The following is a 14866-nucleotide window of genomic DNA, read 5'->3' as shown; positions in this document are numbered from 1 at the left end:
CTCCCGCGGGGGAGAAGCCGACGCGCCCGCCTCACCCTCCGCTCGCGCTTCGGCCGGGCGCCGCCGTAAAGCGGCTCGGCCCGGCCTTTTACGACGCTCGCGGCGCCTCTCCGCTTCCGTTCGGGTGACCTCCGGCGCGGCAGGGTCCTCCTCGATCCCGTGGTGCTCCGCGCGCTCCCTCGCTCTCTTCCGGTCGCTGGCAGCCGGGGCACAGAGGGCGGTCGCGGCGGTCGCGGCGGGTGGCAGCGGCAGGTGAGCGGCGGCGGGCTGCCGGTGGCCCTCGCCGCGGGGTGGGGGAGCGCCAGGGGCCCGGAGTCAGCGGGCGAGTGTGCCGGCGGCTCGGCGCCCTGGCGCCAGGCGGGAGCGGGGGTTGGGCCTCGCAGTCCGGTGACATTGAGGCCGCCCGGCGGGGGCTCGGGGCTCGGGGGCCGCCGCTTCGCGGCCTGTGTGGCGCCCCGCAGCATCTGGCCCGGCCGCTTTTGCGCCGCCACGGCCGCGGGCGGCGTTCGGGCTCTGACCTTGGGGCGCCCGCTGACAGAGGGCGGGGCGCGGGGTCCGCACTGCAGCCTGGGCCCGCAGCCCTCCTGCGACGGCTGCGCCACCGCCCGGGTTTAACGGGGCTGCGGGAGAGGCGCTCCGCCTCGCAGCCCCGCAGCCGCCCAGTGTCTGCCCACACGCGGCCCAGGCCGGGGCGGGGAGACGAGGGTGCGAGCGAGCCCGGGCCTGACGTCACGCTTCAATGTATTCTGCCTCCGAGGGGCCGCTCTCCAAAGGCGCCCGGAGCCCCTTTCGTTGTCAGCGAGTCCTTTTTAAAGCAGGGGGAACTAGGGGGAGAGCGGAGCAGGGCCCGAAGCTGGGAGGACCCAGGGGAGAGGTGGGTCATCCAGGTCATCCGTTGTCTGCAGGGGCTGGAAGCGGACCAGGCCGTGTTTGCAGCCGTCCTGCTCGATGTCCCTTTCTGTGCTGCGCGCGTTCTGGGTTTTCATCGACCGCTCAGCGCGTGCCTTGCATGCGGGTCCCTTCCAGCTGTTTATATTCTTTTCCGCCGGACAGTGGACCCCATTTGGGTCACCCAGCGCTGGCGAGTTCCTACCTTTTCAGTCTTAGGAAAACACTCTTCCATGTCTTTCAAGCACGCCGGTTTTCTGCTAACTTCCCGTGGGGTGTGTATGTTAGGGCGTTTGGTTTGTAAGGCAGCCCCGTAAAAGCGGGTTGACTGCTAAGAAAAACCTCATGTTAGGTTATTTCTGAGTTCACAGTCATTAAGGAAGAATGGTTCGTCTGTGCTGTGGGGAAGAAAGCAAAAGTGAAATGCCCTGCAATCCCTAATACGTGTTTGCCCTCGTTCATGGAGAAGGTGCGCGTTTTTATCTTTCAGAATGTTGGCTACCAGAGTGTTTAGCCTCATCGGCAAGCGAGCGATTTCCACCTCTGTGTGTGTCCGAGCACATGGTAAGTGTAATTTTTCTTCTAAATGGGCTGAGCTCATTCCATTTTGCTCCCACTGTGTGTAAGCCCTCGTGCTGGCGTTTCAAACACAGGTGACCCAAGGTGTCTGGGATCCTGATTCTGCCGCTGTGGGACTTTACGGGGAGGTAAAAATACTTTGACAGGGTATACTTACAGATTACAGAGTATTTATGAGTCATACTGAGTACTAGTCTCGATCTTTGTTTATGTTGCTATTTCTTTCCCGTCTTTCCCTTCGTTTTCCCTTTTTTTCAGGTTCAAGTTCCACCCCTTTCAAGAGATGTCCACCATACTTAATTTTAATGATCTCCTTCCCCCCGCCCAAAAAAAACAACCAATTTTTTTCAGTACCGTTTACATTATTGGGGCGTGGAAGGGACAGACCCTGGACATCCTAGCCTGAGCAGAGTTTAATCTCATTTCTGTCTTGGACGAGCAACTTATGTGCAGGAATCTCTTTTCTCACCTGGAATATTTGTAAAGAGCTTAGCTTGGAGCCTGGCACGTAGCAAGTTTAGTTTTGTGTTTATCGAGCATCTTTGTACCAGATGTTGTTGGGCATTGAGAACAAAAAGAACACGAGAAGAGTCATTGCACAGGGTGTTTGCAGTCGGGAGAGGGACAGATACGTGAAGGCGGTGTTTGATTAAGTGACAGCCCTGGAGGAGAACCATTTAGCCTGGCCTGGGGTGCAGGAATGTTTTTTCTTGAGGGGAAGCTTCACTGTGCTCAAGGATTAGTAGTTTTAATCTCCTAGGTTTTTGTTTTTTGTTTTTAAGATTTTATTTATTTATTTGCAAGAGGGAGGGTGTGCACAAATGGGCCAAGAGGCAGAGGGAGAAGCAGACTCCTTGCTGAGCAGGGAGCCAACGTGGGTCTCAATCCCAATCATGACCTGAGCTGAAGGCAGGTGCTCCACTAACTTAGCCCCCCAGGTCCCCCTAACCTCCATAGGTTTAAGTTCATATTCCCACAGCTACAGCATTCCAGGGAGAGGGAGAGCAAACAAAAGGACAAAATGCAAATTCACGGGGAAGGATGTGTTAGTGAGGGGTCAGGTACAAGGCTTGAATAGTGATAATGAATTTGGAGAGCAAGGTTTATGTGTCTTGGGGTCAGTAATCAGTAACTGCTTTATGTGTGAAATTTTCCCTGAAATTGTGTCCTTGAATTGCTAATACTGTTGTCTTACATTTTCCTCTATTCCTTAAACTGCCTAGGATAACGCTGTGGACACAGATAATTTTATTTATTTTGTTTCTTAGGATTTTCCTTATTTTATTTTATTTTTTTAAAGACTTTATGTATTTATTCAACAGACAGAGATCACAAGTAGGCAGAGAGAGGAGGAAGCAGTCTTCCCACTGAGCAGAGAGCCTGATACGGGGCTCGATCCCAGGACCTTGGGATCATGACCTGAGCAGATGCTTAATGACTGAGCCACCCACGCGCCCCTAAAATAGTTCCTTTTTGAAATCCTTGAGTGGCTTCTTGTGCCTCAGTTATGATCTGCAGCTAGCTTTTCTCATGTCGTCACACTGTTGAAAGAAGCTTACCCACATGAGCCCTCCAGCCCTCGGCGTCCAGCCCCTCGTGGTATGGTCCTCGCAGGCAGCGGGCTGCTGCTCCTGCCGCAGCTCCAGAGCTGTGGGTGGGAGCTTCTTTCTACTCGTCAGCCTCAGTGCAAAGGTTATTTTAGAAGAGCCTTCCCTTGCCAGCCACTGTGTAGGTGCTGCCTGTCCTACATCGCCCTGCTTTGTCTTTGTTCGAGGCAGTGACACACTGGGGTTTATGTGTTTTGTCTGTCTCTGCTTCTGGAGTGCAAGCTCTGTGTGGCCGAGGACCTGCCTACTCTTCATTGTCGCGTGTCATGCGGTAGGCAGATGACACCGCAGTCTCTCGAACGAGTCTTGTCCTTTTGTTTTTAACTGTTAGTCATACGGGTCATACCTGAGGACACATACCGGTTCTGCACAGGATAGTAACATGGTGACGCACCGCTGGCGGCCACCACTGCACTCGGGTGCTGGTGCGGTGACACGCCTGACTTGGGGGGCAGCTCCCATGCCCTGGGCTTCCTCAGCAGAGCCTCAGTGGAAACGGCAGCTGAGGACAGACGGTGAGATGCTTTCTCGAATGCAGAACTCTCTTCTCTCTCTCTCTCTCGCTCTCTCAAAGAATGCTTGGGATGCTAGTCTTCGTGGGGTGTGGGGGACTTGAGCCCCACATGCGGAGGAACCCCGGCAGCCCTGAGATCGCAGATTGCCGTCCTCGTTCTAGAAAATGCGATTTTATGCTCAGGGTGCTCCACGGTTATGAGAATTTATTGAGATGTAATTCACACAGCAGACATCCGCCCATTGAAAGTGTGCCCTCGAGTGGTTCTCATTTCAGTCCCCGAGGTGCGTCCTGACCACCACAGTGAGGGTTAGAATGTTCTCATCACCCCAGTCCACGTCTGTCTGTGGTGGTTAATGTGCGAGCTGAGCGCAGGGGTACAGCCGTTCTCTTTAGTGCACTCGTTTTCAGCGAACTTAGAATTTTAAAGTTGGAAAGTAGTTCTAGTCATTTCCACCTTACATTTTTTGGGGATAGGCTCAGGTTTGTGTAAGCATGCTGGCCGTTTGCATGGCAAAGATCAGCCTCAGAGGAATTCTACTTTGAGGTGAAATGATGTATTTTAACTGTTGTTAACGTGACTTGGGAGAATTTAGTCATTGGTACGAGCTGATGGAAATGAGTGTTTCCGCAGGACTTCATACGTCCAGGCCAGTTTGGATCACAGCGTTTTCTTGGCAGATGTAGGATAGAACTGAAAAAGCAGATTTCAGCAGCTTTATTTAGGGAAACCTCTAAATAAAAGTAAAGTTATCCTTTCTTTCCTGCTTTCTGAACTGTTTTCCTCTTTCCTGGAGTACTACCCAGATACATGCTTGTCTAAAAGCACTGCGGTTTCTCTCTGTGATCAGAAATCCCCATTTTGTCCTCTCCTCACTGACAACCAAGTGGGGTTTGTCCTGCCAGGAGTTTTGTATGTACACTCACGTGTATGTGCAGGGAAGCACACATGGTGTACAGTCTTAGAAAAAGAGCAAACCCGTATTGTGACTCACTGAGTACACGACCGTCCACGTCGAGCACAGGGGTCTCCCTCTCCTGAGTGTCGGGTCTTGTTTGCCACTGTATGCGCACCCGCCCCCGATTCCCCTCCTCTGCTGCGTCTTGCCTTTTTCCTGAGCCCTCGCTCCATAACCCCTGATGACTGTGTCTGTCTCTGTGGTGTCCCGCTTCTGGCGCGTGTGCACCAGCCATCTTCGTTCCCTGGTCTCAGACGTCCAGAGTGCGCTCGGCATGTGGTAGGTGCCCAGTAAACCCGAACCCGGGAGTGAGTGGCTCCCTGATGCCCTGTGGAGCCCTTTGCCTGCAGCCTCTAGTGGACACGGGTCGCATGTTTTGTTACATGTTTCGGTTTCTGACCTTTGAACACTTGTTTCTTTTATGGGTTTTCTGTTGGTTTTGTGCTTCCTCCTTTGTTTGAATGTCCCAGGAGAAGGGCCTTCCTCGGGGCACCTGCGTGGTTCAGTGGGTTAAGCCTCTGCCTTTGGCTCAGGTCATGATCTCAGGGTCCTGTGATTGAGCCCCGAGTTGGACTTTCTGTTCGGCGGGGAGCCTGCTTCCCCCTCTCTGCCTGCCTCTCTGCCTGCTTGTGATCGCAAATAAATCTTTAAAAAAAAAAAAAAAAAAAAAAAAAAAAAGGAAAAAGAAAAAGAAGGGCCTTCCTCGAGTCCAATAGGGTGTCCTGGGAGCCCTTGGGTGCCCTCTGTGTGGCCCCATCAGCCGTGGGCTGTGCTTCCCCCGTGGACAGCTGCCCCAGCAGGTGCGTGTCGGCTGTACGAAGGGCTGCTGTTCCCCCCCGTTCTGCCATCTGGGCCACGCGGGACGGCCCTGCTCACTCCCTCCTTCACGCGACTGTCCCTGAGCCGCTTGAAACACGGCCGCAGGTCGCCGGGGTGACGAGGTCTTCAGGGCGCGTGCGCGTTGCTTTGTAACTCTGAAGCTGTGAACGGTCACACGTCCGTCCGCTGCGTTTGGTAGGAGGCGTGGTGAAGAGTGAGGACTACGCCCTGCCGGGTTACGTCGACCGGCGCGACTACCCGCTGCCCGACGTGGCCCACGTGCGGAACCTCTCTGCCGGCCAGAAGGCCTTGAAAGAGAAGGAGAAGGCTCCCTGGAGCAGCCTGTCCGCGGATGAGAAAGTGGAATGTGGGTATCGAAGCGGGAGTGTCGGCAGAGCGCGGGGAGCGCATTTTGACTGGTTTCTGGGCTGCGCGCCGGGGTGCTGCCCGCACAGCGGCGTGCTCGCGCTCGGCCCGCCGTGCTGTTTCCCGCGGGGCCCCGGCTCCGTGGGCGGGGCGGGCAGCTGGGGGTCCGGTGGCCGTGGCTGCCTGCCGCCTTGCCGAGCAGGACCGGGGCCTCTGAGGCTTACTGATGGGGCATCAGCCCAGCAAAATGCTGTCGGCTGGGGCAGGGGAGCGCAAGTTCCGGGGTTACGCAGATCCCGTGCGCAGGAAAGCGGGGAAGGAATTCGCTGTGGGCGGCTTTGCCGAAAGCAGACTCGGGGCGTTTTCTCCCCCATCGTGCCGTGCAGGCGGCTCTGGGGGCGGGGGGAGCCCCGCGGAGGAGGCGGGGCTGCGCTCGCTCCCGCGAGTGCGTGTGCTGTCTCCGCAGTGTACCGCATGAAGTTCAACGAGAGCTTCGCGGAGATGAACCGGAGCACGAACGAGTGGAAGACGGTCGTGGGCGCCGCCATGTTCTTCGTGGGCTTCACCGCGCTCATCCTGATTTGGGAGAAGTTCTTCGGTGAGCGGGCAGCGGCGCAGGCCTGGCCTCTCGGGTCGCAGCCGCACGGGGCCCGGGTTGGGTCCGGTGCGCAGGGGTGGACTGAGGGTGCGTGTGCGCGGGGCAGGCACCTGCGTGCGGGGAGCCGTGCCAGGCCTGCGGGCTTCGGGAAGCCGGTTCAGGTTAATGCAGGTGTGAGCGGGCTGTGACGCGTCCACGCTGTGCTCGGGAGTGAATGACTCCCCGCCTTGTCCGGCACCACCTTCCGTGGCGCTGTGTGGGCTCACCAGACGGTTACCGTGGTGCCGTGGCGCGGGTTTGATCGGGCGAGAGGGCGCGCGTGCTCACGGAAGGGCTGTTTCCGCTGCAGGACGAGCGCACCTCAGCAAGCGGGGTCCTGGGTCCCCGGGTCTCTCCGTTTCTGCTTTGACCGTGTCGGGCTTGTCTGCTCACTCCGCGCGGTCTCTCGGTTCTTTGTGTCCAGGCAGAATGGGCTTTTCTCATTCCCTGCAGCGGGAGTCCTGTCCTTCTGGTCTGCTGTGGACATGAGCCTGTGGATTTGATCTCACTAGTCGGGTCGGTGGGGGCTCTGTCTGTGCCCTTTGCTGGCCCGGGCGCCTCAGGAGCTGCGTCTGGTGGAGAAGTCTGGGTGCTCTTGGCTCTTACTTGATTACTCATCTTTTATCCTCAAAGGAGTAATACCGAGTTGTCCATGCCCAGAATTCAGAGCCTGTGTGTGTGGGTGGGTGTGGGTGTTGCGTGGGAGATGACTTGCGAGCCTGGCGGCGGTGTGACGTGTTGGGGAGGACCTGACCCGCAGGACCTGTGGGCTCAGAGGCGCTTCGTCAAGGCACGGTGGTCTCATGACGTTGTTTTGGGCTTTAGTGTACGGCCCGGTCCCGCACACCTTCGAGGAGGACTGGGTGGCCAAGCAGACCAAGAGGATGCTCGACATGAAGGTCAGCCCGATTCAGGGCTTCTCGGCCAAGTGGGATTACGACAAGAACGAGTGGAAGAAGTAGAGGAGCCCGCAGCCCCCTCCGAGCCTCACCGCGCAGTCCCACCTCCGCACGGCTCAGCAGCGTCCCTGGAAACCACCGTGTCGCGGCACCAGTGCTAATAAACGAGCAGTCTACGCGAGCTGTGTGGTCGCTTCTTTGATGCCTGCGTGACAGTACCTGTCGGAAACCGTTTCTCCCGAGTGCCTGACGTAAATATATTTTGGGTACGAGTGGCAAGGATGAGTTGTTTAAGGGGATAGCCTAGAAAAACAAAGTGTAAGGTCCTGTGATGGGAGGTGTTTGGTTCTTGGGGAGATCTTCAGGAGCGTAATATCCCGTTGCGGAGGCTGGACCCCTGGAAGTCCTTGTGGCTACTTTTCTTCTGGGACCGGCCTCCCCCTCTTTGAAGTGGTCAGTGTTGTTGGAAGTGGATGGCCGCAGGCCTGGGAAGGTCAGCTGAGCCCTGAGCTCCGGCCTGAGGTCTGAGTGATGGACTTGGTTCCTTGGCCACTTTTGGCCTTTTAGTCTAGAAAGCAACAGTGAAGCCAGTGCTGGGGAAGGAGTGTCCTTCTGGCCCCAGCAGGCTCCTGGTGGGCTCACATCCCACGGCCCCGCTGCTCTCCCCTGCGCTGCCCGGTAGGTCCCTCGCTGATCCCTGGAGACCCTGCCTGGAGCGGCAGGAGGAGCCCTCGAGCAGCCTATGTGATGAGCTGCGCAGAGGGCAGGCGGTGGCCTCTCCCGGCAGCCTTCGTGTCGGAGATGGCCGGGAGCGGCCCAGCTGTAACTGGGAGGGGAAGTTGGCCTCTAGAGCTTGACCAGAGGTCAGCTGTCACAGGAAGAGGGCCTTAGGGGGTAAGAAGGCTTCAAAGAACCAACTTAAAATTCGGGGCAGGCTTAAGTAAAGCCCCTGATGGCAGTGTCTCTCTGCTTTAGAAGGGCCCTGCTCCCTCTTTCTCGGGGCCCTGCTGATGTCCCTGGGAGGCCCTCCCCACTTTGGGGGTAGGGGATGCTGGAGTCCGCAGGGCCTGGGAGTCTGGCTGTGAGGGCCGGTGTGTGGGGCCAGAGGGGCCTCTGGATGGCGTTGGCTACAAAGTTCAGGCCTCCTGCCAAGTGGTAACCATTTCCCTTTCCAGGGTGGGCTCGTGTGCGGCTGAGCTATCTGACCTGGCCCAAGGTCACTGCTGACCCATCACCTGGCTCTTCTGACCCTTAACTGACCATTGATGGGCACCTACCAGGCCAGGCAGTTCAGGACGACCCCGAGAGAAAGGGTCCCTTACTCTGGGTTAGATGATGGAGCTAAATGGGGCTAGACTTGGGCTCTGCCTGAGGGAACATGAGAATGTTGGAGATGGTGTTCGAAGGTCCCTCTGACCCCCAAACTCTTCTACCCTAGAATAGCTCCAAGCAGAGTCTCCCTGAGATCGGGACTTTCCATAGGGTAACCATACTCTCTTGAATTTGGTAGGATGATTACCGCTTGTACGTCAGTGTCGGGTCCCCACATGTGACTATGGAGTCCTGTTCTCTACGTCTTCATGCCTTCCTGCCACTGTAGTGGGAATACAGGAGGGGGCCGGCTTCATGCTAGATTAACGTGCCATCCTTAGGCTGGAGGGCTTCTCCACCATGGGCCAATCGTCTCCATGTTGTGGGGCGTAACAGAGGACGTGACCCTTGGAGCCCTTCCCCTTACTGGGCTCGCAGAAACACTGAGGACAAGTAAAGCAGTGGGCAGAATGGGAAGATTTGATGTAGCTCCTCGGGGGTGATGGAGAGGGGGTGGGGAGGGTGGTGGGGACAAGTTGGGGTTGGTTGGGGCAGAGCACACTAAGGATGTCATGTGAGCTGGGACTAGAAGAAGGCCAAAATGAGCAGAGGTGCTGGTGGCAGGTGGAGACGGTTCCAGACTCCAGAACCTGCAGACGAAGGCCCAGGGGAGGACAGAGCTGAAAGTCCGACAGTGGGCCAGAGCGCCCTGGGGGAGAGGATGGAAGCTGGGGCTGGGCTCTGGGAAACATCTGGGAGGACATTGGAACAGCACCCAACTTGGCTTCTTGGAGGCCAGAGGGGTCCCTGTGCTTCTAGGGGCTCCTTCCTGACAGGCCTAGGCACTGGGTCTCCGTATGGGGCCATCTGCAGGGTCCCTGCCCCACTGCTCCTCACCTCACGCTGGGAGAGCTCCTTGCCATCGAAAATGCACCTCGTCCCTTTTGACTATGACCTTGCCTCTCGGTGCTCACCTTGTTACCAGCTTTTTACCATGCACAATTCAAAACTCGTTCCTGGCAAAGGGACAGCCAGTAGCTGCCGTGTCAGGCAATTCTGGAAGCCAGAAGGCAGCGGGACAACAGTTTCCCTGGAGTGAGGTCGTCAGTGGAACTATTACAAGAGCAGGGAAATGGATCTTCGCAGGCACTTATCACTAACTGGCCTTTGCTGAGATAAGTGTTGAAGGGCATAGTCCGAGAAGGGACTTGAACTCCAAACGAAGGAGTGCGCCCTAAGGTGGAAGGGCAAAGGAACCGGAAACTGTGAGGGCAAGTCTGCCCTGACTGGCCGAATGGGACAGTGACCACAATGACGACCAAGTCTGGGGACAAGCGGTTGGAGGCAAGGGGAAGGGGTTCTAGGAAGATGAAGCCTGTGGCAACATATTTTTTGAATTTCTGTGAATCCCCACATAAAAACAGTAACTAGAGAGCAAAGCCAGAAACCATACTGACAGTATCTATCAAAAAATGAGGCAAGGAGGTATTTCTACAGAGTTACCCCTTCCCAGTGACGGCAAGTGGAAGGCGGAAGTCACAAGCATCAGCTGTGGCTCTGTGAGCGGTCTGCTTCCCGCCTGCTTCCTGTGTCCAGTCTGCCTCCCGCCTGCTTCCTGTGTCCTGTCTGCTTCCTGCCTGCTTCCTGTGTCCTGCCTGTGTCCTGTCTGCTTCCTGTCACCTGCCTGCTTCTTGTGTGCTGCTTCCTGTGTCCTGTCGCTTCCTTGTCTGTGTCCTGTCTACTTCCTGTGCCCTATCTGCTTCCTGTCTACTTCCTGTGTCCTATCTGCTTCCTGTCTGCTTCTTGTGTCCTACCTGTTTTCTGTCTGTTCCTGTCACCTGTCTGCTTCCTGTTTGTTTCCTGTTTCCTGTCTGCGTCCTGTTTTCTATGTCCTGTCTGCTTCCGGCCGGCTTGCAGCTGACTTCTTTGTACTTCTCAAGTGTCACCCAACGTGCTTCTCTTCAAACCCAGCCTGGTGGTTCCTTCTGTCACAGCCGCTGAGTCTGGTTCGGAGCCGTTCCCATGCCCGCAGGATCAGCCCGGCATTTCTTCCAGAAGCCCTGGTCCAGGTGGACAGCAGCACGCTGCAAGGCCTGGGGTGTGGAGAGGTTTCCGTGTGCCCTCCTGTCCGCTCGGAGGCTGTCATGTGGGGCTTTGAGGAGCCTGAGACATCCCGGGTCCCACGGGGTGTCACAGTGTTCTCCAAAAGGGAGGGTCACCATGGGGAAGTATGGTCAATTTTTTTTCCCCTCTGGAAAGAGCAATTGGTTAAGATGAACGTGTATCTTTTAATGTGTCTTTGATGTTGGTATTTGAAGGGAAAAAGATACTAGGTTAGGAGGAAGTACATAGCACTTTTTGGATAGCGACTCTTAGAAACTCTTGAACTTCTGTGAAGTCTCCTGGGTGCTTTGAGATGCTTTTGAAGGTGTCTGTCTTCCCTTTGGAGCTTCAGGTCTCCCTAGGTGACTTCCCAGTACACCCAGCACACCCAGTCCTTCCTGCAGCCTTCAGACATGTCAGGTGCTGAATCACGCCACAAATGGCAGAAACCCCGGACCCCACAAAGGCTGGTGAGGGGTTGAGTGTGCCGCCACCACCCGGGCCTGGCCCTGGCTCACCGTTCTTAGGCAGCATTTCCTCACAACAGCTGGGAGGTATTTACTCCGTTTTACAAACTAAGGGAGGGGGCCCAGAGAGGTTCGGTGGCTTGGCCAAGGTCACACAGCCAGTGAAGGCCGTGCTGGGATTCAAGCCCCGGGGGGTCTGTGCTAGCGTCCAACCTGTGCCTGCCGTGTTGTCTTTGCTTGAATGTCTTACACAACCCGAGGCGCACAGTAGGTGCTCATTAGTGCTCCCTGGATAAACATGTCCAAGTCCAAGGACTAGTCGGCCTCGAAGGATCTTTTCAAATGATTTCCTCATGTTCCTGTAGCAGGCCACCACTTCCTGCCCCCAGACTGAACCAGAGCCAGCACTCAGATGGGCCACGTGTTCTCCACCTGACCAGTGACGTCACAGCAGCCGGGCCGCCGTCCTCCCTAGGCACGGCTGTGTGGGGCACTGCGGCTTTCATCCGGAGCTCCGGGAGGGCACGCCCCGCAGAGGAGGGTGGGCGGGAGGCGGCACGATCTTCCTTGGGGGGGGGTTACAGGCCCCTGTAAGATCCCACCGATGCCCCAGCTTCTGCTCTTGAAAATGCATACATCGAGGTCCAGGCCCAGTCATTGCCAGTCCGAGGCAGGTGAGGATGCGGGGGAACCCCTTGTCCCGGTTTGCCCTGGACCGTCGCAGTTTTCTGGACGGTCCTGGACGTCCCTAGGGCTGTCAATGACAGTATGTGGTAGGACACGTGGGGTGTCCAGACAAAGCCCCGTCAGAGGCAGAGGGAATGTCCTTGCAGGCGACCTGCACATCCTGGGACCCCAAGGACTCGAAGGGCCGGCCGCAGAGTCGTGTTGAGGACAGGCTTCCCTCCCAAGGACGCTGAACTTTATGAAGAAGTTCACGGTGTCCCTCAGCCTGGGCTGCAGGGTAGGGTCACCTGGGAACCATTTGAAAGCCCTGAGGCGTGGGCCTCGCCCTAGGGGTTTCTGTAATCGGCCGCAGGTGCAGGTTTAAACCACCGCACTTGTTCCCAGGCGGCTTGGGAAACCGGCTGGACCCACAGACTGCTGCCCAACCCAGCGTTCCTGAACCCTGAATCCAGGGGAGATAAGCCCACACGTGTTCTCGTGGCACCACCTCACCCAAACGAGCCTGTTAACCGGCGGGGAGTCCAGGTGCTGAACCAGGAGGGTGGTCTTCAGTGCCAGGTTCCCGCGTTGATGCAGCCCCAACCACACACCCTCAGGGGCGGCTCAGAGCTGCCTGTTATACCCCAATGTGAACACCAGGTGGCAGCCAAGCCCCGTGCTTTTCCCGGAGCCCCAGCGTCTGGCTCTGCCTTTAGAGCAACCCTTTTCCCTCCTCACACTTGTCTCTGGAGAAGCTGGAGGAGAGTTTGTGCAATCTGAGTTATTGGACAGTGGCCTGAACGGTCCTGCGGGGCGCGATGTTCCCTTAAAAGCCTTGTGTCTGGTGAACATTCGTGCAGTTTGTAGCTTGCTCCCCTGCACTGCTGTGTTTGTTTGAAAATGGAAATAAGTATTTCCACAAATCGTGAGCGACATTGACCCCCTAGGGAAGTGACTGGCTTTTGCAGGCTCCTCAGTGTCGCCTTCCCCAGGGGAACGCACCCGCTGTGGCTTGAGGAGCAGTGGATCTACCTGCAGCCCCGGGCAGGGGGGACACGAGCTTGATGGGTTCCCCCTTGGGTCTTTTTTTTTTTTTTTTAAGATTTTATTTATTTATCTGACAGAGAGATCGAGAGAGCACTAGCAGGGGGGACAATGGGGAGAGAGAGGGAGAAGCAGGCTCCCCTCCCGAGCAGGGAGCCAGATGCGGGACTCGATCCCAGGACCTGAGCCGAAGGCAGAGGCTTTAACCCACTGAGCCACCCAGGTGCCCCCCACCCTTGGTTCTTTTCTCATCGATGCCAAACTCCTGCGATGGGAGGATGGGGCCCTGTTCTCGGGGCTCAGGTGAGCCCATTTCCACCTGCTCGGTGAATTCCAGTTTACTTCTGAACGCCGTGTCATTACAGAATTATCCTCGAACCGCTTTCTCTTTCCACGCTCTGCGGGTGTCTGTTATGTAACAGAGCTGGAAAACATCACGTAAAAGACACACTTTAGAAATGGGGAAACAGAAACTCAGGGAGCTGGGCTGTGCGAATTGGGGAGTCAGGCTCTAAGTCAAGTTCCGGTTGGCCTGGCGGCCTGGGCGGGGGCACCCTGCTTCTTCCTGCTTGTTGTCACCCTCTGAAGGGGGAGTAGCAGGAGGACAGCGGCCCCTGGGCGGCGGGGAGGGTTCTGGAGCCGATCTGCAGACTCTGGCCACGCGTGGCAGCTCTCTAAGTACAAGCTGACGGCACCAGCGGGGGCCCCTGGGATGGACACGGCTGCTTCCTGGCCCAGTGTCTGTCGAGGATGTTGATGTGGCCCATGTGCTGGGAACACCGGGGTTTTACGGGGAAAGTGAAGTTTCCAGGGACCTTTTCAGGACCTTCTTACTGTGACATCTTTTGGCTCTCTGCATGAAGTTGCTGAGTCCAGGCTCAACCTCCTTGCCATCTAGGGCACGGAGCAGGGTACAAGCTGCCTTGAAGGGCCTTGCCTTTCTGGCTCCCCAGACTCCAGCAACACCAGGAGAAAGAGGCATTTTCTCTGGAGTGTCTAACTGCTTGGGTTTATGCTGCTGGCCCTGGGCTCTGGACCTCCGGATGTATGTGGGGTGGCCTGAGGGGGTTGGGATGTGTATGTGGTTAGTATCTCAAAAGCCACAGGAATAAACAAGGTAGGTTTTCTTGGGGCATCATTTTCGCTCAAAGTTTTGGAAATAAGTTCTTGTTTATAAGTAAAACAGACATGGATAGACCATAGAATGGAATGAAAAGCTTAAGTGAATTTTAAAGATAAAACACATGACTTCAAAGAGATTTGCATGGGGCCCGGTTTGAACTACCCTTGGAGGGGATCTTTCCTCTGCTTAAAGAAATTTGAAGAATAAGTCCACGAACAACATACATCTCTTAAGTACATAGTATGGGCCAGACACTGTGCTAGGCCCTGAGGGAGCCAGGAAATGGGAGCTACTGCTCTTGCTTGTGACGGTCTCATGGTCTAGAGAGGATCTCAGCTTTACCGTCACCAACATCACCACCACCACCACCATCACCACCATCACCACCACCATCATTGTCACCATCATCACCGTCACCATCATCATCACCATCATTGTCATCACCATCACCACTGTCACCATCACCATCATCACCACCACCACCGCCATAATTGTCATCACCATCATAACTGTCACCATCACTATCCTCACCATCACCACCATCACCACCACCATCATTGTCATCATCACCACCATCACCATCATCATTACCATTATCACCATCATCACCACCATCACCACAACATCATTGTCATCACTATCATCACCACCATCACATCATCATTATCACTATCATCACCACCATTATCCTCACCATCACTACCACCACCACCATCATCACCACCATCATCACCATCACCATCATAAACATCACCGTCGTCATCACCATCATTATCACCAACACCATGATCACCATCACCTCATCACCATCATCATCGTCACCATCATCGTCACCATCATCAGCAGCAGCACCATCATTCTCATCACCGTCATCACCTTCTTCT

General features: G+C 56.0%; 1 protein-coding gene across 2 annotated transcripts; it reads left to right on the top strand.

The window, feature by feature from the left end:
* The first annotated feature begins 126 nt into the window (after positions 1-126).
* Positions 127-7449, top strand: LOC116865573. 2 transcript variants are annotated; one of them, XM_032853814.1, is made up of 5 exons: positions 127-252; positions 1379-1452; positions 5566-5733; positions 6199-6330; positions 7195-7449. In XM_032853814.1, the coding sequence occupies exons 2-5, from the start codon at positions 1380-1382 to the stop codon at positions 7329-7331; spliced, it is 510 nt and encodes a 169-aa protein (XP_032709705.1). In that variant the 5' UTR covers positions 127-252; position 1379; the 3' UTR covers positions 7332-7449. The 2 variants fall into 2 exon arrangements, with proteins under 2 accessions (XP_032709705.1, XP_032709706.1); XM_032853815.1 differs by lacking the exon at positions 127-252 and adding an exon at positions 860-874.
* Positions 7450-14866: the final 7417 nt, after the last annotated feature.

The sequence above is a fragment of the Lontra canadensis genome, unplaced genomic scaffold, assembly GCF_010015895.1.
Source record: "Lontra canadensis isolate GAN:19392208 unplaced genomic scaffold, GSC_riverotter_1.0 scaffold8, whole genome shotgun sequence".
NCBI classification, from domain to species: domain Eukaryota; kingdom Metazoa; phylum Chordata; class Mammalia; order Carnivora; family Mustelidae; genus Lontra; species Lontra canadensis.
This window is presented reverse-complemented; position numbering and strand designations above follow the sequence as displayed.

Coding starts and splice junctions, on each gene's coding strand:
- LOC116865573 (XM_032853814.1), top strand. CDS start 1,380: ATGTTGGCTACCAGAGTGTTTAGCCTCATCGGCAAGCGAGCGATTTCC. Junction 1,453..5,565: donor TGTGTGTGTCCGAGCACATG/GTAAGTGTAATT, acceptor TGCGTTTGGTAG/GAGGCGTGGTGAAGAGTGAG. Junction 5,734..6,198: donor CGCGGATGAGAAAGTGGAAT/GTGGGTATCGAA, acceptor CTGTCTCCGCAG/TGTACCGCATGAAGTTCAAC.